The 25,970-nt window shown below is 39.1% G+C and overlaps 1 protein-coding gene across 7 annotated transcripts in view; it reads right to left on the bottom strand.

Annotated features, from left to right (window-relative positions):
* FAM221A (family with sequence similarity 221 member A) overlaps positions 1 to 25,722 on the bottom strand; it is a 30,319-nt gene extending 4,597 nt beyond the window's left edge. Inside the window, exons 1-8 of one of the 7 annotated variants that reach the window (XM_032305854.1) lie at positions 25,579 to 25,722; positions 23,007 to 23,180; positions 19,061 to 19,251; positions 16,713 to 16,919; positions 11,754 to 11,855; positions 7,078 to 7,160; positions 3,015 to 3,113; positions 1,705 to 2,369 (exon numbers count right to left, since the gene is read on the bottom strand). In XM_032305854.1, the coding sequence (XP_032161745.1) occupies positions 3,051 to 3,113; positions 7,078 to 7,160; positions 11,754 to 11,855; positions 16,713 to 16,919; positions 19,061 to 19,251; positions 23,007 to 23,180; positions 25,579 to 25,643 (885 nt within the window). In that variant the 5' untranslated portion in view covers positions 25,644 to 25,722 and the 3' untranslated portion in view covers positions 1,705 to 2,369; positions 3,015 to 3,050. The other 6 variants (XM_032305855.1, XM_032305856.1, XM_032305860.1 and 3 more) reach the window with 6 other exon arrangements.
* Positions 25,723 to 25,970: the final 248 nt, after the last annotated feature.

Here is a 25,970-nt window from a genome sequence, read left to right on the forward strand (position 1 = left end):
TAGTTGTTCAAGTCTTCTAAAGCCTCACTGACTTTGTGCCTACATAACACTTCAATCAAGGGAGGCTCCTGGGTCATTAACTCTGACCCAAGCCTGCAGCATCTGAGAAGTATATGGGGCATGAAGCAAGAACTAGCAATGTAGGCCCAAGGATTCTATCAGTTTCTAACTATATCTATCCCAATTATTGGATAGATATAGAAATAGAGTGGGGTCAGACCCATTATACCCACTGGGATGGACTTTAGTCAGGACCCCATTTATCACTGGACTTGCATAAAACCAGAGGACCACAACTGTATTTTGGTCCTTTGGGATCCAAATAGCTCAGACCCTATATTCAAAAGTCCTTGGTTGAAAGATAGGAGTATTCTTCTTTCTCCACCACATAGTTACCCTGCCAAATGGCTGCCCCTTTGGTGAAGGATCAAGGTGATGTTTATCATATATACTTGAGGACACTCCCTCAAGGGAATCTGGGTTTTCCCTTCCATTAGTGCCTAAAATTAAAAACTAGCTGCTAGTAGTTATATAAGTGGATATACAAGTCAGGTAACGTCCTAATCAGCTGTCCTTCTATTTTGCCCCTTGGAACATCATGATCTTAAACTCCTTCACAGATCCATGTCTTAGTACCCATTAATCCCATCCATTGGGCATCTGACAGGTTCCACAACCTGGCCTTCAACCTTTCTGCATCCCATCATCTACGCTGACATTAAGGAGCCCAGTATTATGGCAGTTATCTTCTACCACCAATTCTACCCTTTAGAGGGCAGCCATAACCACGCTTCTCACCAGTACATTTTTTATGGCCTTAGTTATGAGTGTCATCCGAGCCTTCCCAGGGAAAACACTCAAGTGGTAGCTTCTCAAGCTTCAAACAATAAATCCATTCTAACACTGCAACATTCCTGAGCTTTATGACCCCTTCTTCAATACCATGCCAAATACATTCTAGCATTTCCACCGTATCTTCTAGATGCCGTCCTAGCAAGTATGTTAGAACCAACTCCAAATATCTAAAGCATTAAAACCCAAGTCAGTGCTACCATGTCACTCTCTCCTATCAAGCGTTATGTTTCATCCTCCTCCAACATCCTCAAGACCTACTCCCAGGCATGTTTCCTGGGTTCCTGCCAAAACATTTTAACCAGAACCTGCAGTTCATTCAGATTGTAAGCTATCCTCCTATAGAAAGGACTGTATTTCCCCACTTAGGGTATGCTGAGACCTGATCCTAGTTATCAGCACGGGAGTTAAGAAGAGGTAGCAGGGGTGAGTCTTAAGGAGGACAAGTATCATCTTACAATGCAAGTGCCCCAGATAAATTCTTTGCAGGATTTCCAAGTGAAGACTGCTATCAGCAAAGTGGAGGAAAGGAGGCCACTTCTGTGGCTCAGGGAATCAAAGAAACATGAAGGTTCAAGATTCTGAGGTTCACCAACACAGATGTTCCCATTCTATGATTCAACATTCCAATCTTCTCCTATCGGCATGCTGACTTTGTTAGAGGAGATAATCAAGGTTGTGACTTCAATTTCCTTTGCATCTTTGCCACCTTTTCTATTTGCGTTGGATTGTCAGCACAGACTGCCAGCATCTACAGATGAGATTTTTTCCTTAAATGGAGGTATAGAGGCATTCTGGCTTTCACAGCAGGCCTTGACTTAAATAGCTAACATGAGCCTATGTCATTTTCTATTTTCGAGGTTGTTAAAGCAGTTAATAAAAACTAACCAACACCTTTATCTTTATCATTTCCATTAGTTCCATTCCACTGTAATGCCATAGCTACTATATAATGTAATACTTCACCTTCCACCAGCACTCTACCCAAATCCAGTACAATAACTGTGACCCATCCACATGACAGGAGTTATCACTATGCCATTTACTATTAGCCATGGGGTCTTTATTGTCATCTGTCCAGCGAATGATCCAGTCATAGACTCCCATCCAGAGGATTTGCTTTTTAAGGCCATTCCTGGTATCCCTCTTGGCTTGTGTTTACCCACCACCCAAAAGTGAAGCCCAAGACAAATACTCACATACAGGTATTTCTTTGAGAAGTAATCTGAGAGAACCAGAGAGATGGATGAGAAAGGGAGAAGTTAAAGAAAGCTAACATAAGAATGTATTACAGAGTTGGCCACTGCTAGAGGTGACTGGTACTCAATCCCAAAGAATTTTCTGAAGAAAATGCCTTATGAAAGTCATCTCAGAATTCTCCCAGCTGATGGAAGAGAGAGCATTTATTCATAAGTCAAGGGTGGCCCCAAGGTCATTAACTCCTCCATATCTTTCACACATCTATGATGGCAGAGGGGCTCCAGTAGGCAATCCTAAGCCACACTGTCAGAGGATACCTGGAGAAAAAAGTAAGGGAATCATGAAATGTTTTCAAGATGAAATGCCATCAAATGGCTTCCATGAGAAGCTGTCAGAAGCTTGCCTGGAAGTGTTTCACAGCAGTCCAGGAGTAAGAGGTGCAGGCAAGAGGATTTGAGGTGGCACACAAGAAGTTCAATACAGTTACATAAAATGCATAATCAATAAAACTACTTAAAAATCAGTAGACACCACTAGAAAATGATTATATAATTTTTAAATACACTTTATTTAAAAACATAAATCAAGATTACAAAGTTTGAAAAATAAAAAATAGGGATTTTAACTTACTATTTTTAAATAGTGTTCCTTATACATTTATTCAAAACCCAAAATAATCTACTTAATTTTTTAAATAACCTCAAAAAGTTAAATTATGACAGACTAAAAACAGTTACTGTATTTTCAGGTTTTAACTAATATGAAAACAACCTCATTTGTTAGGAGAGATAAAAAGTATATACAAAATAGTAAATCATGAATTTTGATAAAAGTAATATAATTTTCACTTGTTTAAATAAATTAAGGAAACAACCAAAATGACATATTTACATAGTAAAAGAAGTAAATAATTTGAGAGAAAATAAACTGTATTGATGTATTTAAACAAACACAAACAAGACCTAATTGGATGATGGTTTTAATTTTCCCAATGGTCTTCATGAAGGTTTTGTACTTGATGGTGCTTTTCCTTTCTGCTTAGCAACCTTTTCCATTTTTATCTGTAAAGTTAGAATATTTGTTGATAAAATAATCTGTAAAACATTCTAAAGAAAGAAAGTTGTACACACTTTATTTGGATTCATGTCTCATTAATCCCAGGCATTTCACAGTTATTTAGCAGTGATTAAGCTGCTAAATTCTAAAGCAAAATCTAATAGTAGATTGCATTTTTTAAAAAAGATTTTATTTATTTATTTGACAGAGAGAGAGATCATAAGTAGGCAGAGAGAGAGAGAAGGGAACAGGCTGCCTGCTGAGCAGAGAGCGAGCCCGATGCGGGACTCGATCCCAGGACCCTGAGATCATGACCTGAGCTGAAGGCAGAGGCTTTAACCCACTGAGCCACCCAAGCACCCCCTCAATTGCATTTTTAAAATATGGTAGGATTTCAACTTTGCAAAAGCATTTTAATAAAAATAACATATAGTGAATATTGCTTTGGAGAAAATTAATAAATTAATTTTAACTGCCACTAAAAAAAATTGTTTTATAAAAGCTTAAATACATAACCTTACATCCTGTCTATGAACATTAACACACTTAATGCAGCTGGATTATCCCTGGAACATAGGCTGCTTTAAGGATAGTTTCCTGAAATTCTGGTTTTCACATTTCCACAGTTACTTCCCTGAAGGTTACCCTCCAGTGTACCTGAAGCAAAGAAGGAGGGGTTTTTTTTTGTTTTGTTTTTTTTTTAAGATTTTATTTATTTATTTGACAGAGAGAAATCACAAGCAGGCAGAGAGGCAGGCAGAGAGAGAGGAGGAAGCAGGCTCCCTGCTGAGCAGAGAGCCCAAAGCGGGCCTTGATCCCAGGACCCTGATTACAATTCCCTGAGGCAGCACACATTGACTTATCCCTGTAAGAAAAAGGGACAGAAAGTATGGGGCATTGTAGGTGGAGGGCCTCCTATCTTCTAAGGTGATAGGAATAATATCAAGAAACCAGAAGGAATCTAGTAACACCAGTCTATCCAATCTCATCAAATTGTAAATAATAACTTCTCAGTAATAAAATTTATATATTTCACCTCTATCTCATCCCCATTTTTCCCTCTCTCTCCTCTCTGAGTTGGTTGGGAACCTCATTCAAAAACCATACATTCATATCACTCTTGTACACTGTATTAGTCAACAAGTCATCTGAAGGATCCCCAAAGGAATACCCTATACTAAGGTAAAGATTATAATCTTTGGGGTCACAGAGAAGAGCATCTGAATCTTAACTCTAGCATTTATTAATTATTCGAAGTGAGTTTTTCAACCAACAGTTTTCTCATGTATTAAAAAAAAAAAGTCACAATAATAGGTACTTCTCAAGGTTGTTCTAAAAGTATAAATGAGATCATATGTATAAAATCCAGGTACTTAATAAGGAATCAACAAATGTTAGTCCCTTTTCCTCTCTCATTTTGGGCCAAGTGCTAAATTTATAGTAAGATCAAAGAGACAAGATGCTAAACAACCAAACATAGCCAAAGCAGGGCTTTCTCACTTGAAATAATACTTAGCAAATACATCCATCTAATCTAGGGTCTGATGAGCAAAGATACCTCCTCCTCCCCCTTTGTTTCTTCTTCAGCTTCCTGGCACTCACAGCAATAGCACCTTGTACCTAGTTCATCTTTGACAAATTTTCCTAAATAAAATTCTCCTTTCTTAGAGATAAGAGACCTACGGTCATCCACAATGGAAGAAAATAACTTGACCTAATATATAAAAGAAGAAATGAAGCAACTCTTCAATAACACCTAAAAGTAATTAGTAAACTGCATTACCACAAAGGCTTCAACTGTCAGAATCAACTCACACTTAACGGTAAAGTCTTCTCCACACTAAAGGTTACCACTGCACCACGATACAAGCAAAACCAGATACAGACATCATACTGCTTTCTAAAGGGTTTGTGACCCACCAGATTTAGCTTCCTAATCATCCCTTTTCCCTCAACAGTGCATATCTTGGTTTTTTGGAGTAAAATTCAAGTACTAACAACATGTATAGTAGTAGTACACGTCAGCTCAGAGGAAGTTGTTTAGGAAGTTGTTGAGCTTCTTAGTTTTTATATGCCATTAATCACACAGGCTGGGAAGTTTATAAGCTGTGCCTCGTAAATTCATAAATCACACAAGATGGAGAGTAATAAATGACATCTTGTAAATCCATAAATTCTCAATCTATTTATAATAAGCAGTCTGGATTGGCCGCATATATCCTCTAAAACAATCACTCCCACCATTGTCTTCCCACAAGCAAATACCACCAGCATGTTTTCAAGGCAGTCAGCACGACCCAGGCTCCTGAAGGAGGGAAGGAAGAAGTTCTGGAACCCTGTCCCTCAGAAGCCTCTAAAGGGAAAACTAAAATTCAGCTGTGAACTCGTGTATTCCAGAAATGGAGAGTGATGTGATTAAAAGTCTAGCCTTAATGATGTTGTAAAAAGAGCATTCTTTTTCCTCACTCTGGCCATTTCATCTCCCTCCCTGAGATCCTACTACTACTTCTTTCTCTTAGATGAGAGCTCTCCAGTAAGGTAGCCACTAGCCATATGTGGTCTGCTGAGTATCTGAAATGTGGCTGCTGTGACCGAGGAAAATTTTAAGATCTAATTTTTTTTAAATCAGACCTATCTAGCCACACATGATGAACAGCTGCAACAGGGAAAGAACATTTTCATCACTGAAAAAAGTTCTATCTCTAGCTCTGCCTTAAATCATATCCAGGACTCTCCCCCTCTATTTCAAAATTCTTCATCAGAAAAACCAAGCTGCCCTCTCTGTCTTCTACTCCCTTTCCTCTTAGGAGGTAAATTTATTTAATGGTCTTCTTTCTCCATACCTTCTGTTACTCAACAAGCTACAACAAAAAGTGACAAAAGTGTCTTTACTTTCATGGCACTTATTACCTAGTTGGAGAGTTAATAAATACCCACAGAGCAACTATAAAATAATCCTAAGAAAGCATTTTGGAGAATGTTACCATGTGGTCAGATACCATCCCCCATATCTCATCAAACCAATATACTTTCATCTGGTAACAAACAAAAACAAATCTCTCAAATATGACCACCATGAAACACATCAAATGTCTAACGATATGACATGTATGAAACTGACTATCAATTAGTATGTTTCTTTTTTCAATTTTCCATAAATATTTATTGAAAACTTATTATGTACAAGGCATTGTAGTTAGTTCTGGGGAAAATATAAAGAAGAATAAAGTACTGTTTTTCCCCTAGGAGTTTATAGTGTGGTAGAGGACTGAGGCAAATTATCACTACTGAAAGCTATGAACACATCAATACTATAGTTATTGAGCCCTGGGAATTGCTTAAATACATTTATATCTGGTGTTCAGTTTCTTAAAGGCTAATGGTTAATTTTAATTCAAGTCTAGATATACCTTGCATGCACTGAGAAGAAATATTACATATTAAGAATTCAAGATACAGGGGCACTTGGGTGGCTCAGTCAGTTGAGTGTCTAACTCTTGATTTTGGCTCAGGTCATGATCTCAAGGTTGTGAGATTGAGCTCCCCATCAGGCTCCTCGTTCAGCAGGGCCTCTGCTTGAGATTCTCTCCCTCCCTCTCTGCCCCTCCTCCCACCCATGCCCATGTGCACACGTGCTGTCTCTCTTTCTAAAATAAATAAATAAGTAAATCTTTAAAAAAAAAGAATTCAAAGTACATATAATTTACAAATCTACTGATAGCTGATGTTTATTATTGACAGTTTTATCTATTTAGACAATCTTTATGACCTTCAGAAATTAACTATTACATTATATATATATATTATTGACTCATTCTAGTTCTCTCTGAATCATTCTAAATAAGTCTCAAGGTCTAACACCAGCTGTAAGTTAAGGCTTTATAAATTATTTTTAATGATGATCCACAATCAATATGTGATTCTACTGTGTTTTTGTCACAAATCAAATGCTTAATAAAACAAACTTACCCTTTCTTGGTATCGTCTTTCAAAGAAAGCCATATCATCCTCTTCAGGTCTCTTTAAGGAAGAAACTTGACTACTTGTACCTACTAATAAGGAAAAAATAACTCTAAGTAATATATTTATAGAATTATAAATTCTGCTGGGCTTTTAAAAAAAGAAAAAAGGCAGAAAGAAAACTTTCCTCTTACCAGTGATTTTTTTTTTTATTTTTCAAACCAGAATGGTCTAAATAGTAATAGATCCTACTACCTAATTCCTTTATTTTTAGGGGGCAGAGGGGCAAATGGACAGGGAGAGAGAGAATCTCAAGCAGACTCCCCACTGAGCACGGAGCCTGACACAGGCCTTGATCCCAAGACCCTGGGATCATGACCTAAGCCAAAATCAAGAGTCCGACACTTAATCAACTGAGCCACCCAGGTGTCCTACCTAATTCTTTAAAAAGCAGAGCATTGCAAGATAAAGTAATTTTCATTGGCAAACATTCTCCTAATGAGCAACTAGTTCATACTAAATAACAAGATACAGCTATTTCACACAAGAGCACACTTAGCTTTGCTGGACTTACATTTTAAATTTTATAGCAAAACTAGAAATTCACATAACACCATAACAGATAATGCACAAAAGTAATTACAGAAGACTTAAGCCAAGGTCTGAATGTTTGTATTTGTTGAAATCCTCAGCAAAGCATATGTTGAAATCCCAATGCCCCACGTGATGGTGTTAGGAGATGGGGTCTTTGGGAGGTGCTCAGGAGGGTGGAGTCCTCATGAATGGAATTAGTGCTCTTACAGAAGAGACCGCACAGAAATCCCTCAACTGTTCCACTATATGAGGACATAATGAGAAGGGCCAGCCACGGATCAGGAAGAGGGCCTTCACCAGAACACAACCATGCTGGCGTCCTGATCTTGGACTTCCAATCTCCAGAGCTGTGAGAAATTAAATTTCAATTGTGCATAAGCTACTCAGTCTATGGTATGTTGGTATAGCACCTGACTGGACTGTGGCAGTCTGTACAAGCAACCAAGATAATACCTGCTTTGAAATTTTTCAAAACTAAAATAATTTTAGCCATTTTCCATGGTGTTCACTTTTTAAAACTAAACAAGCACTAGTGTGAGTTGTGAAAGAATTTAAAATTGCTTCGGGAAAGAAAACCAAGTTTTCTTTGTAGGTGCACTAAGAGCCCAGCTCCATGGAAAAGTTCACCTCCCTTTTCAGGTGAACGTGTTGGTAGGGTCCCCTCATTTCCAAAACAGAGTATCAACCTGAACACACATGGCAGTTTTTAAAGCATATAAATTTACCCTCAACCAGCAGCACAAAATCACGTAACTTCAATCACCACAGTGTATAACCACACTCTGTCAATCATCTAACAAAAGACTTGAGAAAAAGAAGGAAAAAGTGCTAAGAATACGTGCTATCTATCCATTCATCTCAAAACTCTGGGTCTTTTCCTGAATCATGCTGGACCATTTGAGCTAAGCTGCTTGTAGAATCACTCTCAGTGAATTGCAGTTTAATGGTATATTGCCATTTACCTGGTAAAATGGTATTTTACCACTTTCATCAAAGTGTCTATCAGAAATGAGCAACCACATGCTACATTTGCTGAAAGAGAGTTTTTTTTTTTTTAAGAAGACAAGTCACTTCATTTATTCAAGTTAATTCATTTCATTCAATAATCTGCCATATTGTTGCTGTAACTGTTAATATTATTGCATTATTATTTCTCATGAGGGAACCATGCTTTTAAAAAATCTGGGTTGTATTTCCATGATGTCTAACTAAAAATCTCTAAAATCTTTTTCCTTACCAAAAGGTAATCCCTTCATCACAAGAGAAACAGGAAAACCAAGATTTAGTTGTAAAAAGTGATCTCCATCAGAAACAATTCATAGTCCATAATCTTTCAGGATTGTACTCTTATTTGGGGCCTCTTTTGTAGGGGAGGGGGCTGTCTCTCATAAATCGTTTCTTGAAAGTGAGAACATGCCCTACTGCATCATAGAAGGAAAACAAGGTCTAGTTCCCAGACAATAGACAAGTGGTCCTCCAGGAAAGGAAACCCAAGGGCTCCCAGGTGACATTCTGCCAAGGTCAGGGGACAGAGTCAGTGACCCTCCTACCCTCACCAGTCAGCAGTAAAAAGGTCTAACCAGCTGAGTGGGAGAGGTAGTAACTAGCTTCCAGTTAGAACTTCTAGCTCTGGACTGTCTGTGTTTGAGGCTGGAGGGAGATGTTACAGAGTCTGGAGAAAATGACTAAAAATAGGCAAGTGTGGAAAAGATACAGGTTTCTTACAGGGGGGACCCACAGAAGGGGGGTACCACCATTCAAGGGCAGTGCTGTGCTTTCTTTGAGAACAGAATACACTAGTGGGGTCCGCATTTTCAGATAACAACTGGAATGATACTGAACAAGTGGAAAGTTAATTCAGAGTTTCCGTCCATGGTTCAGAAAACACTGACGGAATGCCTGTGTGCAAAGCAAAGGGACAGGCGCTGGAAAACGATCAAGCTGTCTAAGATGTGATCCTGACCGGAAGGAGCCATCTAGCAGGGGCCATCAAACACCTGCACACCACAGAGTGCTGTCCTCGGGGCCACGTGGAGGAAAAGACGGCTTCTGGCCGGCTGCATCAGGGACAGCACTCCTCCATCCTCTCCTCTTGGTACTCAGCACAACTTCTGTGCCTCTAGGTTACTGTGTGGCCTGGCCCATTCCAGGCACGTGCTTATCTTCCTTATGTTTCTTGGTGGTGTGAGAAAGGGAAGTTTGAGAGGATAAGATCCGGCCTCACAGGTGCCTGGTGTGTGTGTGGAAGTGATGTATGGTGGAAGTGTTGCTCTGTCTTGGTTCAGAAAGGTGGGGAAAATTGGGGGAAAGGAGAGCTCAGACGGGGTGGTAAGGGCATGGTGTCTTAGTCAGAAGGTGCGAGCAAAGTTATACCAACAAGCAGTTTAAGTACACAGCTTCAACCAGACGACAGAAAGAGCACCAACACTGCCAAGGACCTCAAGAAGGCAGCTGGAAGCCCTCGGCCAAATAGGTGAGTCTGCAGAACTGGGAAGCTTAAATCCTTTTCTGTTTTTGGTCAAGCTCAACCAGAGCATATGAAAGAATATCGAATAAGTAGAGGGTCTTCAATTTCCGGAAAGTAGAAAGATCAAGTAAACTCAGCATTCCCCAGCATTCCCCTCCCCAAACCCCAAAACAGTGAAGTTGAATGTCAAAAGTGCAGAGAAAGTTTTTGGATATCTTCTTTGAGGGTGTTTTTTGGCTTTGGGTCCATAAGCAATCAAGATGGAGAGAGATGTTATCCCAAAGAGGAAAGTTTGTAGGAACGAGAGTAGCTGAGCCATCCAGCCATGATGTCTTTAGACTTACACAAAACCATGGCTAACAAGGACTCTCCCACATCAATCAGCCAAGCAAGCCAGTGGCCACATATAAGAAAGTGTGATGATGATCCACAAAATCCTGAGTGAAGCAGCCAAGAGGCCCAAGGCTCTGACAAGGGATACTCTGAGGCCACAAAACAACCCACACAAAATAGCCCAGTACCAGGACAGTGACGAGACAGAGCAAACATCTGGCCGGACGGAGGTAAGAGGAAGAAGCCCTGCCAGCCTGGGGACTTCGTCACCGTCATCTTGAAAGATCTAAAGGCTGAGCCTTGGGATGGGAAACCGTCTCTGTCCTGCCCCCATACCGAGAAGGCCTGGGTAACTGGTTTCTCAGGACCACAGGCAGACTTGTGTACCTGTGTCTTTTGAAAAACAGTTCTGAAAGACCATGGGTCACCACATCATTGAGTGTCACACTATAGAGACATCTTTAAAATCCAGCACTAGTATAACTTTCATGAGCACTGAGGAATCCATAATAATAGATGAGTATCTTTCTAATAATGAAAAGTATTTAACTGATCACACCTTCCTCTGTGCCTTCACTACCATTACACTTGTCATAACCGAAGCTTAATCACATCAGCAGCAATTACATCAACCTTGAAAGCTGACACAACTGTGTCCTTTTTCTTGGTTTTGGTTTCTTCTATCTATATTTTCACATAACTTTGTTGGGTGTTGTTTGTGTAAGCAGCCAAAAATCCCTTGTGCAGAAAGTCAGGGTACATGAAAAGGCTGCATGATAATACAAATAAAAAGAAAATTCTCATTTAAAAATATTTGTAAATATTAAATACCTACTGCATCATAAAAATTCCTCTTCAATGTTTTTTTCTTGTCTTAATAAAGGAAATAGAATACTAGTGCTTAAAAATAAATAAAATTAATATATATGTATAATGTACATGTATAATTTATAGGTATAATTTATAAAGGACAAACCTTTCTAACCTATACTTATCACTGGATTAGATCCTGCTTAGGAGAGCCACTAAAGGAGTCTCTTATTCAGATATCAAAGCAATAACATGTAAGGTTTTAAAAGTTCAAATTATTGTATTATTAGAATCTTCATAATTGTTAGATTTAGCAATTTTCAAAAAAAAAAGAAGTTCCTTGCTTCTCAGTACAAGGCCAATTTAAAAATAAAATGATAACCAAATTGTGGTAATACTGAAGAAAAAAGATCTAGAAAATGAATCAATCTACATTCTTTTTTACTACCCCCAAAAATATTTGTCAGTTTAATTTCATTACCCTCTGTCAGTGGAGAAGAACTAGATGATGTTTGAAATGCTTTTATAAATGGGTGGTCCATGGCTGTAGCTGGAGAATCTAATAATTCAATCGAAGGTGCACCTAAGAACAAAATATATGAAGAATGAAAATTAAATCTCCATTTTTCAGGATACAAAAGTTATTTCAATGTAAAATAAATTAGAACCTCAGCAGACTAATTAGAAAAAATTTTTCTATAAAAAAATTTTTATTGGGGCGCCTGGGTGGCTCAGTGGGTTAAGCCGCTGCCTTCAGCTCAGGTCATGATCTCAGGGTCCTGGGATCGAGCCCCGCATCGGGCTCTCTGCTCAGCAGGGAGCCTGCTTCCTCCTCTCTCTCTGCCTGCCTCTCTGCCTACTTGTGATCTCTCTCTCTGTCCAATAAATAAATAAAATCTTTAAAAAAAAAAAAAATTTTTATTTAGATTTTTATCTGCCATATAAAGTACAGGGAATTAGCTAGAAGTATGTTTGTACTTCTCAGAGATCTTTTTCACAAAAAAAAGAAGTTATGCATGAATGTAACTATGACAAAATGGTACAAAACCTTAATACAGTCACAAAAATATTATCAAAAGCAAGACATTCATGAACAAAGTACCTATAGTTGAAGAGGACAGAATAAATGCATTTTTACTATGTTCCTCACTGGGAAACCATCTCAAAACAAAGTATGAACAATAAAGAAAAATTCAGTGAAAAAAAAAGAAAGAAAAATTCAGTGAAATGAGGAAACATCCACAACCCCACACCACAGATTACAAAGACCAACTGCTAAATACATTGACTTTTGGAACAAAAGGAAGGAAGCTGTAGAGAAAATTTTTAAGTGCTCTATATTCTTCACAAACCACCACCTCTCCTATATCCCTCTTCCCACACAGTGGATAGAGGGAAGGAAATAAACTCTTAATCCTATTTGGTTTTTTAAATGAATCCTTTCTTATAAACTGAACAGTGTGGGACAATTGCTTGTTCTTTCAGTTTTCCGCCCGCTCCTTCCCCAGCTCCTCTCTCTTGGGGTTGGAAGAAATATAAGAGAAGGAGCTCAGGTCCACTGAGGCCCCTGTGCTGTCCTATGCTTGCTGCATGCACTACTGATCTCAAATGCTCAAGGCTGGTAAGCGGTGATTTAGTCTCACAGCTTGGTGGGACCTCACACTTGCTCTCACTAGAAGTATAAACCCCTGGATGCCTGCCACTTCCTCTACTGAATCCCCCAGAGCTCAGAGCACCCACCCTCTAGCTCTGCTTGGGATCCCCTTGCTATGACAAATGTCTCAACTGCTTTACGGCTCAGCTGCCTTCCAACCACCCTCTAGGAGCTGGGCATTATGGACTCCTTCTGCATCACAAAGGAACCAAATCAGCAAGTTGTCATCTCTGTCCAGGACTCTACATGGCTAACAGAGCAGATGTCCCTCTGCCCCAGGCTCCCCTACATCTGAAATCAAGGCAAAGACCTCTTGTTTCCTCTCCTCACTCTCACCTTTCCTCACCACACCTTCCCTTAAGGGCCAAAAGCAGGAGATTTTCTCTCTTTATAAGATGCCTAAGTGATAAAATACTAGAAGGCATAAGAAGGCAAGATGCCAGCTATTCCCACTATTACTTAGCATGGTTCTGCAAGTACAAGATATTGTAATTAGTTAAGAGTAAGAGCCAGAAAATATTGGAAAAGGCAAAAATACCACGATGTACAACACTGACCAAACATTTAAACTCTAAGTAATAAAGAACTGGTAACAAAAGTAACATAAAATATTTGCTTTTCAATAAACGAATAATAATCAGCTAGAAAATATAAAGGAAGGAAAAAACCCTACATATGATAGCTATAAAAAAAAAATTAAACACCCACAAATAAAATGAAGAAAATTATGAAACAGATTGAGGACTTTCATGAAGATAACTTCAGAATTCCACTCAGCTACACAGAAAACAAATGCAGAGACTCAACATTTTAAAATATTAATTCTTGGGACACCTGAGTGGCTCAGTCAGTTAAGCAGCTGCCTTGTGCTTGGGTCATGATCCCAGGCTCCTGGGACTAAGCCCCACATCAGGCTCCCTGCTCGGCGGAAAGCCTGCTTCTTCCTCTCCCTCTGCCTGCCACTCTGTACTTGTGTGCTCTCTGTCAAATATGTAAAATCTTAATTAAAAAAATAAAATATTAATTTTTCCTACATTAATCTATATATTCAACATGATTATGAACTAAATAATAGAATGTTTTTGTAAAAATAGAATGTTTTGTAATAATAGAATACTGTCAAAAAATAATGCCAAGGTTCTGAAAAAAATTAGACAGTAAGAATAAGTCAGGAAAATTCTGAAGTAATGAAATGGAAGTCATAAATATTAATTTATTATAAAGTTATAGCACTGAAAATGGCATGGTAGTTGCCTAGAAATAGACAACAAGCAAGCAGAGGCAATTAGCCTTGAACAATTACTGGTTTGAACCCAGCCCTACCACTTATTAGCAGAATAACAAAGAAAAATATGTTGTACTTCTCTGTGCTGAGTTTCCTTATCTGTAAAATAAGAGTAATAATAGCGCTTAACTCAGTTATTTTGAGGATTAAATGCATTAATAGATATAAAGAGGCTGGAAAGACTCGTGGAAGTACAAAGCTGCAATCATCATCAACATTTTGCCATTGGGAACTGGGTTTTCTGTAACAGTTCCATGAGCTTAATACAATCATGCACCTACGAAAATTGAAAAATGATTTATGTATGGAATCTAACAATATAATTGTAAAATTACCTAGAAGAGAAAATACAGATATACCAAAGGAATCTTGAGAGAAAAAGAAAATACAAACAGGAAGCATTTACCAAACCAAATATCAAAACATACTATGAAGAATAATAATTAAAAATAAGTAATATTGACCCAAAATAGACAAATAGGCCAATGCCACAAAACAGTACAACAAAATATGAGAAAGGTAAAGTTTCAAATTATTTGGGGAAGAATGGTGTTTGGATAACTTGCCATCAATTTGGACAAAAACTGAAGTTATACATACCTCACATTTTCACAAAAAATGTATTCCAAATACATGAAAAAGCTAAACATAGAAACAAAAAAGGAATTAAGTATTAAAGTGCATGAAGGTAAACATAATCATATAATTGCCTCCAAAATTTAAAAGCTGGATAAAAAAATAAAAATTAAAAAAAAGACAAAAGCTTGGAAGAAGATACTGCAAAATAAATGACAAAAGACTAGTACACAGATTATATAGATTACTACAAAAGTATTAGTACAAAAGATTATATAGATTAGCTCAAAAGATTAGTACATGGATTATATAAAACTATATATAAACGAGAGAAGATAAAAATACAAAAATGAGCAAAGTCATTTATATATACCAGACAAGTCACAGAAAGCTAAACAGCCAATAAATATGAGAAGACACTCCTCTTACTGGTTATTAAACCAGGGAAATCAGACTGAAACAAGAACATTTTCACAGGTCAGACTGACAAAACATTGGGTCTGCAATATCAGTGACCAGCATAAATGTGAGAAATAGGGAAGCTAAACCATCTAGAGAAAGTATAAACAAGTACAGCATTTTTGAAAGGCAATTTGACAGAATGTCTTAATGAAATTTCACATACTTCAGCCCAACAAATCTGCTTCTCAGTATCTACCTTAGAGTCAGATTTATGTAGCACACAAGCAAGAAAGTTCAAGGATGTTTTTGGCAAGACTAGTTGTAAAGAAAAAAAAAAAATTGGAAACAATTGGGGCGCCGGGGTGGCTCAGTGGGTTAAGCCGCTGCCTTCGGCTCAGGTCATGATTGCAGGGTCCTGGGATCGAGCCCCACATCAGGCTCTCTGCTCGGCAGGGAGCCTGCTTCCTTCTCTCTCTCTCTGCCTGCCTCTCTGCCTGCTTGTAATCTCTCTCTGTCAAATAAATAAATAAAATCTTAAAAAAAAAAAAATGGAAACAATCTAAATGCCATGAACAAGGTTTAGAAAAATTGACAAAATAGCTTAGAAAACCTGATAAATTGATAGCGTGGAATATTATGTGGGGGGGGGGTAAAAGAAGTGAATAGATTTGTGTGTTCTGACATGACAGGCCTTCAGATTTATGATAAAAATATATGCTAAAAAGAAAAATAAATTGTCAATTAAATATAATTATCGATTATCAGTGACAGCAAATTACCCTCTGGGAAAGGATCTGGGGTAAAGAGAGGTGTTCAAGGGGGTCTTAAAATACTTCATTTCTCTTGTTTGAATCTTTTACAAGAAAATATTCATTCACACTTATGTAATTTTTATACTGAAAAAAACTGAATACAAGAAAAAAAATCCATACACACAGAAGTATTTAAAGTAGATAGGAACCATATTCTTCTCCCAATCCTATACAACTTCAGAAAAATAAAAAAAAGAAGAAGAATCCAGCTACCTTCAATAGTTCAAGATATATCCAACTGAACTTTTCCCTATATTACTTAAAACTTTCATGTATGCAGGCAGTGTGTACATACATTATTATAAATGTGATAACATGTATACATATACATCTGCATATGCACACACAGACATAAGCCTGTTTTCAAACTGAGATGGCTATAATGGCAAAAAAAAATTGCATACAATAGAACAACAAGTAAAGTATCATATCAAATAAAAAGAAATACTCAACTATTACAAACAACAGGGTTGTGGGTTGGGATTTGGATACAAATATTGGAGTAGGAGTGATCTTTTTTGTGTGTTTTCTATAATGACCATATAGTGTATAGTAGCAATAAAACCTTTATTATAAAATAAAAATCAAACGAGAGAATGGTTTCTAGAAAAAACTAAAGAACATAAAGTGTGGAACAAATATAGGGCTTCACTCTCATCAGCACACATAAAAACAATATGACAAGCTCACATTTCATTGATCGACACTTACCAATCCCACTGTCATCTAAACGCATGTAGCCTTCTGCCAGTGAGCTGAAGCCTGTTAAGCCTCCCATTGCTGCATAAGGGACATCCTGCCCCACTGGCTTTCCCTGAGCCAGTCTTTCTTGCTTAGTTTCCACGACTGTGTCATGAGCATATGCAGGCTGACCACAAGCACAAGTGAAGCAACTATGGAATCCCGAACACTTGGAACCTGAATCAAGATGTGAAGGGAGTCAAAGGTCTTTAAATATAGGTACTAAGTTGTCTGCCCTAAAAATGCTCAGCTTGGCCACAATGACCCGAATCTGAATCCCTCATATGCTATCCTCAGGCCTCTAAAACTCCTGCCTCCAGCCCCCGAACTCCCTTCCAGCCACTGTTCCGTAAGATGCTGAAATGAGGGCGCCTGGGTGGCTCAGTGGGTTAAGCCGCTGCCTTCGGCTCAGGTCATGATCTCAGGGTCCTGGGATCGAGTCCCGCATCGGGCTCTCTGCTCAGCAGGGAGCCTGCTTCCTCCTCACTCTCTGCCTGCCTCTCTGCCTACTTGTGTTCTCTGTCAAATAAATAAATAAAATCTTTAAAAAAGAAAAAAAAAAAAAAAGATGCTGAAATGAGTAAGGTAAAGTAAGGTATATACCAGGGGAAAAAGTACTGGAAAAACCAACTAGGACTAAAAGAAACTGGGCTAACACTGGAAAGCCAGGAAATGTAGGCCCTCTCCTCAAATATGGAGTTAAAAGCAGGTGTGGATAGCCCAGTAGCAGGACCGGTAGAGAACATGGAGGCCTCCCTGTGGATGAATGCCCCATAAAAGCTTTATGGGAAAGCCAACCTACAACATAGAAAGGACACAATGGAAAAATTTAACAATAGAGAGCAAAGAAGTACTGATAAGTTGCCACACCATGAATGACTCATACAAACATTATGCTAAGTGAAAGAAGCCAGTTACAAAAGGCTACATATTCTATGCTTCCATTCATATGAAATGTCTAGACTAGGCAAGTCCATAGAGTCAGGAAGTAATTCTTGGTTGCCTAGGGGTGGGGGAGAGGAAGGAATAAGGAATGACTACTAATGGATATGGAGTTTCTTTTGGGGGCAATGAGAATGTTCTAAAATTGACTGTGGTGATGGTTGCACAATTCTATGAGTATATTAAAGACCACTGAACTGTACTCTTGAAATGGATGAGTTATATGGTATGTGAATTATATCTTAATGAAAGTGTTATATAGGGACGCCTGGGTGGCTCAGTCAGTTAAGCTGCTGCCTTCGGCTCATGTCATGATCACAGGGTCCTGGGATGGAGTCCCGCATCGGGCTCCTTGCTTGGCAGAGAGCCTGCTTCTCTCTCTGCCTCTGCCTGCCACTCTGCCTGCTTCTGCGAGTTAAATGTCTCTCTCTCTCTCTCTCTGACAAATAAATAAACAAAATCCTTAAAAAAAAGGAAAAAAAAGAAAGTGTTATATATATTAAAGAAAAAAATACATACAGAAGTGGAGGCCAGAATACACCATTAACAAAATTTTACGCACTCACACTTCTAAAAAATGTGTATGGGAACCAAAGCGCATAATAAATTTTATCCAACTACTTCCATACTTAGCCAGTGAAAATACATTTGATCCTGCCCCATCATTAAAAGTCTTTTATAACATATTTCAATTCCAACTACTATGAAAATTAGAAAAACTATCTACTGAAGAAAATACTGAAATAATGTCCTACCTATGCCAAGGGGGTTTTAAAAGGACGATCAAGTGAAAGGGCTGCGATTTGAGTACAGGTATTGAGGTAAGGATGCTATCACACATAAAGTGTTAAAATTGTTATATTACCTTTTCCTTTTCTCATCAGCCTATATTTTAGGCAATAAAATACTAATCTGCCAGCAAATTACAAATTTTTTTTCGACTTATCAGATCCTTTCTAAAAACCTCTCAATAGAATTTAGTAGATAAAATTCCCATTCAAAAATTTTAATTGGGGCACCTGGTTAGCTCAGTCAGGAGAGCACAAAACTCTAAATCTCAAGATTGTGAGTTCAAGCCCCCTTTTGGGTGTGGAGCCTATTTAAAAATAAATTAACTAACTAACTAAAATTTAAATCAGATCACATCTAAGTATTTTTAAAATCTACTACTATCGTTTAACCTATTTGAATTCCATGAGAGTTGGGCTTATGATTGCAAAACAACTCAGTTTTTCTACAAAAATAACATTTTAGAGTAGTTGTCCATCAAACTTTTCTGAGTTGTTTAATATTGACTAGGCACTAACCAAAACTGGCACAAAGACTCATTAAATATTCAATAAAGAAAGACAAACATTCTCTTGGTGTGTACTCACAGGCATTGCATAGAAAGCCGGGTGCAGCGCTGTGCTGATCCGCAAAGTGCTTGCACCTGCAGCGAATGGGCTGCGCGCCGTTCAGAGGGACGTAAAGGTACGCCCTGCACCCACAGCCGCTCACTCGGCAAGGGAGACTGATGGGGCGTTGCTGTGGAATCGTTTCAAAGTCAGTTTTATGTTGCTTATACCTACCAAAAAAAATCAAATGAAAGGAAAGAAATAAAAACAATGCAGGGATTCCTGGAAATTACAATTTCTGTCCTGTTAAATATAAAATTATTCAAATTTTTTTATTTTTATTTGCTGTTCTTGTTAGTAAGGCAAAAATAAACTCCCTTACAGTATTTCTGTCAGCTCTGTCACAAATTGCTTTGGTTGGAAAAAACCTTCACTCTTTTAGATTTTTATCTTTAGTTATTTAAGAAAAATTTTCACAGCAATATACAAAGAAATAAAATTCCCTTAAGATACCACTAAAGATTCTTCAATATGGAACCACAACTTACGAGTGTGGAAGAAGTTCTTTATAAGAATTCTTTCTATTGAAGTACATTATTTAAATTTATTTTCATAGGTTTGCTATAAAACTGAAATGAGTTCAATAAACATATATGAATGTGATTTATTTTAATATAATTTCATTTTTATGGAATTTTCCATTTTCCATTTAATATAATTCCATTTTTAACTTTTAATTTCAAAGTAAATTGTCAACATTTTTAAAAGCCAAAGCTCTTTGTTAAAACACTGTCGTTTTCTTTGTTTTTTCCTGAAGATTTTATTTATTCATTTGACAGAGAGAAATCACAAGTAGATGGAGAGGCAGGCAGAGAGAGGGGGAAGCAGGCTCCCTGCTGAGCAGAGAGCCCGATGCGGGGCTCGATCCCAGGACCCTGAGATCATGACCTGAGCCGAAGGCAGCGGCTTAACCCACTGAGCCACCCAGGCGCCCCAACACTGTAATTTTCTTAAACAGACCACTCACTTCCTGCTCTTCAGGTGATACTCAATAAAATAATATTGAATTTATTATTCTTAATATTAATCCAGGTAGGACAAGTTAAAATAGCAATGAGATGCCATTTTCCACTTAGCAAAGAGAACCAATTTTTTTTAAACTAAACATAATTCACAATGCTGTCAAGAGTGTTATAGAAGAAACTTTCTCATTTAATGTTTCAAGATTCTTAAAAAGAGGGGCGCCTGGGTGGCTCAGGTGGTTAAGCAACTGCTTTCGGCTTAGGTCATGATCCTGGAGTCCCGGAATCAAGTCCCACATCAGGCTCCCTGCTCAACAGGGAGTCTGCTTCTCCCTCTGACCTCTCCCTTCTCATGCTCACACTCTCTCTCTTTCAAATAAATAAATAAAATCTCTAAAAAATAAAAAATAAATTAAAAAAAAGAAACCTAAAAAAGATCCATACATACTTCCCATGGCTTATATAATTTCATATACAGCATTTTCTAATGTATATAATTATCAAATCACTGTTACACATCTGAAACTAACATTGCATATCAATTCTATGTCAATAAAAATAAAAATAAAATCATTAAATGGTAAAAAAAATCCTTTAACCCAGAGTTCATTTTTCAAAAATATACCTCAAGAAAATATTTCTGGTATAGAAAGAGTTGTGTGCATAAAGATGGTATCAGCAATACAAATACACACACATACACAACATATTAATAAGGGAACGAATAAGTAAATCAATAGACAACAGTTTTAAAAATTTTTAGCAGTGAAACCCTTCCTGCAAATAAAATCGCTTACAGAACCATAATATATAAAATAGATAAAAGCAGAATGAGTTAAAGCAAGGCAAAGAGACAAAATTAGAGTCTGTCCTTCCTCTAACCTGCCCTTCCATGTGGTACTGCTGAAACTCCCTCATATCCCTCATAGCTCTAAGGAACACACAATGAACACCACTGGACTAGCTAGAATATTGAGCAGGTATTAAAAATCTTATTTGCGGGGCGTCTGGATGGCTCAGTGGGTTAAACCCTGTGCCTTCGGCTCAGGTCATGATCTCAGGGTCCTGAGATCGAGCCCCCCGCATCGGGCTCTCTGCTCAGCAGGAAGCCTGCTTCCCCCCTCCTCTCTCTCTACCTGCCTCTCTGCCTACTTGTGATCTCTATACGTCAAATAAATAAACAAAAATCTTTAAAAAAAAAAATCTTATTTGCTCGGGTCATGATCCCAAGGTCCTGGGAGAGAGCCCCACATTGGGCTCTCTACTCGGCGGGGAGCCTACTCCCCCCACCCCGCCTGCCTTTCTGCCTGCTTGTTATCTTCCGCCTGTCAAATAAATAAATAAAATCTTTAAAAAAAAAAAATCTTATTCGTGGGGGCATGTGGGTGGCTCAGTCGGTTGAGCCTTTGGCTCAGGTCATGATCCCAGAGTCCTAGGTTGGAGCCCTGTGTCAGAATCCCTGCCCAGCATGGAGCCTGCTTCTCCCACTCCTCCCAGCTTGTACCCGCTCTCACTATCTCTCTCTCTCTCTCAAATAAATAAAATCTTTTTAAAAAAAAAATTTATTTGTGATTACTACACAACAATGTAGAAACATTTCTGTGACTGTTACTAAAAACTTGTTCAATATTTATATGCACATATCATTTACAACGAAATGAACTATGTAAAGAAAAAAACATGAATAGTAAGATGTATTGATAGCAGCTGGCTTTGGATGGTGAGTTTTCTATTTTGCTATATGTTCTTCGTTTACCTTAATAATAATTACAATGTTTATAACAGGGAAAATATAACGGTTTAGACAGAGATCTCACTGAGTGACTGGTACTAAAGACCTTTTCCATGGAAGCTGGGGTGGGTTCATTCTGAAAGTTAATCCCATGGTTCGTAATTATCCATATATGAAACTGACACTAAATTTGTATAAGAATAAATGATAAAACCAACAACAAATTAACCAAACTACTCTTGAACTCTGAAAGATACCAACATAACCCTCATTCTCCATTCCTCCACAGTGTTTTCAGTTGGGGTTACTAAATAAATTTCAAGTCAATCTATATACAACATTACTCCTCCTAGCAACGGCTCAACAACCTTCGGCAGATGCCAAGTCTCTATGTAAACAGCGACTATACAGAGTCTCTCCTGAGAGAGCCCCAGAAACTATGAGAACAGGGCAGTTCTCCTTGCATGCTCTGTTTGGAACAGAAAGCTAAAAAGTTGTTACCTGAAAATACATAATAGGTTCAATGATTTTTCCAAGAAGCAGCTTTGTCCTTTTGAGCTTTATAGCTGTGTCCTGTGATAGCAGTAAAATGTAAAGTAGAACACAACAAACAGACAAATACAAACCTCTAGTATAGGCAATAAAAATCAGTGGCTGGAGCCTCCTTCCTTTCCTTTCCTCCATATGCCTTACTTGGAAAAGGACCATTTGTAATAAAAAGCTGTGTGCTTGTATTTTTGTTTGCTTAAAGAAAGGTATCACCATAACATATTTCTTAAAGCACAAAGGGAGATTAGTAAATTGAAGGAGAAATGCTTCTATTTGTAGGTTGGTAACCTGTTCAGTGTGGGTCCACTCAAGCAACTCTTAAAGTAATTTTGTATTCTGATGACCCATTCTTTACTAACTTATCCAGTCATGGGAGAAGTAGACCCTTGGCAAAGCTGCAGGGGCACCAATCTTTTTTTACCAAATGCAAGAGAAGAGATGTTTAGGGTGATGGACTCCATAATGAGTTCTAATAGGATATAAGAGAAACTTTTAATTATAGCAATAAATAAATAAATAAATAAATACACTTTAGATCATTTCTAGGGTAGTACATAAAAGCCTTCTTTTATATATTGAGAAATATTGAGAATATCACATAATAATGTTATTTATAGAAGGAAGATACGGTCTGCTACAATTTTACATTTTCTAATCACCAGAAAACTTAGCAATATCTTACCTATGTGTACAAAAACATAGTGTCTCTGGACCCACAAGCTTACAATCCATTCCAGTTGGTGACCGCCAGCTCACAAATAATCTGTTCTGTAAGCGCATAGGTAATACTCTTTTTTTGTATTCTTCATATTCTTCAGGAGTAAAAAGTTTCCCTCCATCGTCCTCACCAACAATTCTACAACAAAAACTTCTCTTAAGCCTTGAATATTTATTTTCCAGTCAAAAATACTACACTCCCAAATTAAACTATACTTGTATAGTCAAAGGAAATGCTGCTTCAGATTTGATTTTTTTTTTACCTTGGGTTTATGTTAATAGCGAATTTACCCCATAGGAATAAAGCTTTTGCTTCCCAAGTGAAAGAGGATTCCAAATTAAAGAAAGAAAGAAAAAGTCAGTGAATTCATGACATCTGACTTTACTGATCCGGGTTTACCACTGGACAATTACCGCAAATTCAATCTCAGTTTCTCCTTGGATTCTGAAGCAAACATGCTCATTCTTTTCATTAAGAGCTAGAATCTAAACTGCTAAAAATTCAAATATTTTCCTCCCCCTGAAAAGCAATAGTACAAAAAACATCAGTGCAGAAGACAACATGGGTAATGTGAAACCAAATCCTGGCCAGGAGTTGAAACCCACAAATACCTTGGGATCTGCACAAGCTCAAACCCACATATATATTCAGTAATCATCCTTTAATTCCAAAACTTTAACTTCAAAGTTTTATGGGAACAATTAAGCCACCACTATTTCTTCATTCCTTAAGAAATTAAAAGTTGGCATCCCTGGAGAAAAAGGAAGCACAAGTAAAAGAATTTGTTCAAAATTAAAGAAATTTCTCCTCGAAAAATATCACCCCTTAAAAGCCATGAAAGATGTTGTTCGTAGAATGCTACTTAATTTTTTGTGCAATCCGTACTTTTTCCCATACTTTCAAGCTTTTAGCTGGGACAGATAAATAAAGCCAATTCAGAAGCTATGAAACCATCACAACCTTCTTCCTTACTTAAATAATTTAGATACACAATCGTAAAAAAAAAAACCCAAAGAGCATTTTATTCTGAGAAAAGTTTTGTATCATTTCACATTATAATAGGTACCCTGTAATATATCAGTAGGTACTGGAAAAAAAGATCAGCATAGGTCTTAAAGATGGAGATCATTTGTACTTGACTGCCAAACCAGCACAGCTCAAACTTTACAGTAGTTACAAAATCCCCAGGGGATCTAGTTCAAACGCAGATTCAGATTAATTTAGGATCTGGAGTGGGCCTGAGCATGTGCATTACTAATAAGCTGCAAAAATAATTTTCCACCAGGTCTTAACATTTTCTGGACCAGGCAAGAGACCATAGCAGAGACCCACAACCCACGTATCTAAACATCTAAATATCTACGTTATCAGTCAACACAAAGCCCTGGAGACTTGGAGGCTAAAGAAGCCGGCTCAGCCCTCAGTGAGCGCTGGGTGGCAACTGTCCTGGCTACAGGACTCACGGCCTTACTGGGACCCAGCGGACCAGGGGAAGAGACCTGAACCATCAAGCTCCCCACTCTTACTTGGCTCAGAATTACCAAACATCTCTAGCTATTACCCAAAACTATACGACCGAGACAGTCAGAAGGAGTGAAGGTCAGTGAAGCAATCTGTTTGCACTAACAACACGGGGTGATTTGGGACGACCACCTTTAAGCAGAGCAGCCCTTCTCGCTCAGGTTTTCCAGGCCGCTGGGATTTCCCAGGCGGAGCAGTGACTGCCTCACTTCCCGCATATATACACAAGTTCTCCCGGCCCCCACCCCGCACCACCACCCCCAACAATCGCCCCCACACCTCCTCCCGGACCCCGTCACCCCTGGCGCCCTCATCCCCACATCCCCCTACTATAACCTCTCCAGGAATTCCCATTCACCCAGACTCCCAACTGCCAAAAACCTTTCTTGGGAGACGGGGGGAAATTACACGTCTCCGCAGGTGCATCAGGCTTTGTCAGGGCCCAGGGCAGCGAGGGGCGTCCTCGAGTCAAAGCTGCAGCTCTGTTTCTATTTCCGTAAGAGGAGTTTCTCCGGAACCGCCGGAACTACACCAGTCTTTCTCCTAAAACCTGCACCTCGGGGTTGGGGACGCGTCTGGAAGCTCACGACATACCCTATTACTAAAGTAACATGCAAACGACTCTGCTATTTCTTATAAGGCCCGAGTACCCAGTGTGAACTCTTCGATGGCCATTTAGAAAAAACAGCTGGACCTCCGCATAAATCGAAGAGTTAATAATCGGCCTTGGAAGGAGTCGAAGCGGGAGACCTCTTAAACAGCCTCGGAAGAGACTTATTGGAACTACATGTCACTACAATATCTAACTGCAAAAAGACGAAACTTAAATCCAGATAGCGAAACCTACCCCCCCCCCCCCCCCCCCCCCCCCCGCCCAGCGGCCGGACAACAGATTCCGAGATTCCCGGAGCCCCAAGGGGCGGGCGCAGGGCTCCTATTCGCGCCCCCGCGCTCCTCCAGCGAGGGGGACGCGGCCCGCCTGGGTTCTCCTGGCCCCGCCGAGCCGCAGCCTCACCTCCGGTACTCCAGGTACTCGTCCACCGCCGCGGCGCCGCCGGAAGGCAAGGTCAGCCGCTCCATGGCTGCGCGAGGCGAGAGGCGCCAGCCCCGCGCGCTCAGGAACCGACTTCTGAGGGGCGAAACCGGCCCCGCCCCCGCCGGCCGCGCCCCCTCCCGCCCGCCTCCCGATTGGCCGGCCCGGGGACGGCGGCGGAGGCGCAGGGCGCGCGCTTCCACCTGGCCGCGGGCTCCGGGCGGGGGAAAGCTTCGGTCTCCTAGGGCAGCCCACGCCGCTCGGGTTGCCGCTTACCGCAGGCACAGACCTGGTGGCTCTTGCCTTCCCCGGGCCTCGTAGGTCTCCTTGTAAGGTAACAAATGACAAGGGAGTGCAATGGCTTGCATATCAGG

The sequence above is a fragment of the Mustela erminea genome, chromosome 11 (assembly GCF_009829155.1).
Source record: "Mustela erminea isolate mMusErm1 chromosome 11, mMusErm1.Pri, whole genome shotgun sequence".
In the NCBI taxonomy this organism is placed as follows: Eukaryota; Metazoa; Chordata; class Mammalia; order Carnivora; family Mustelidae; genus Mustela; species Mustela erminea.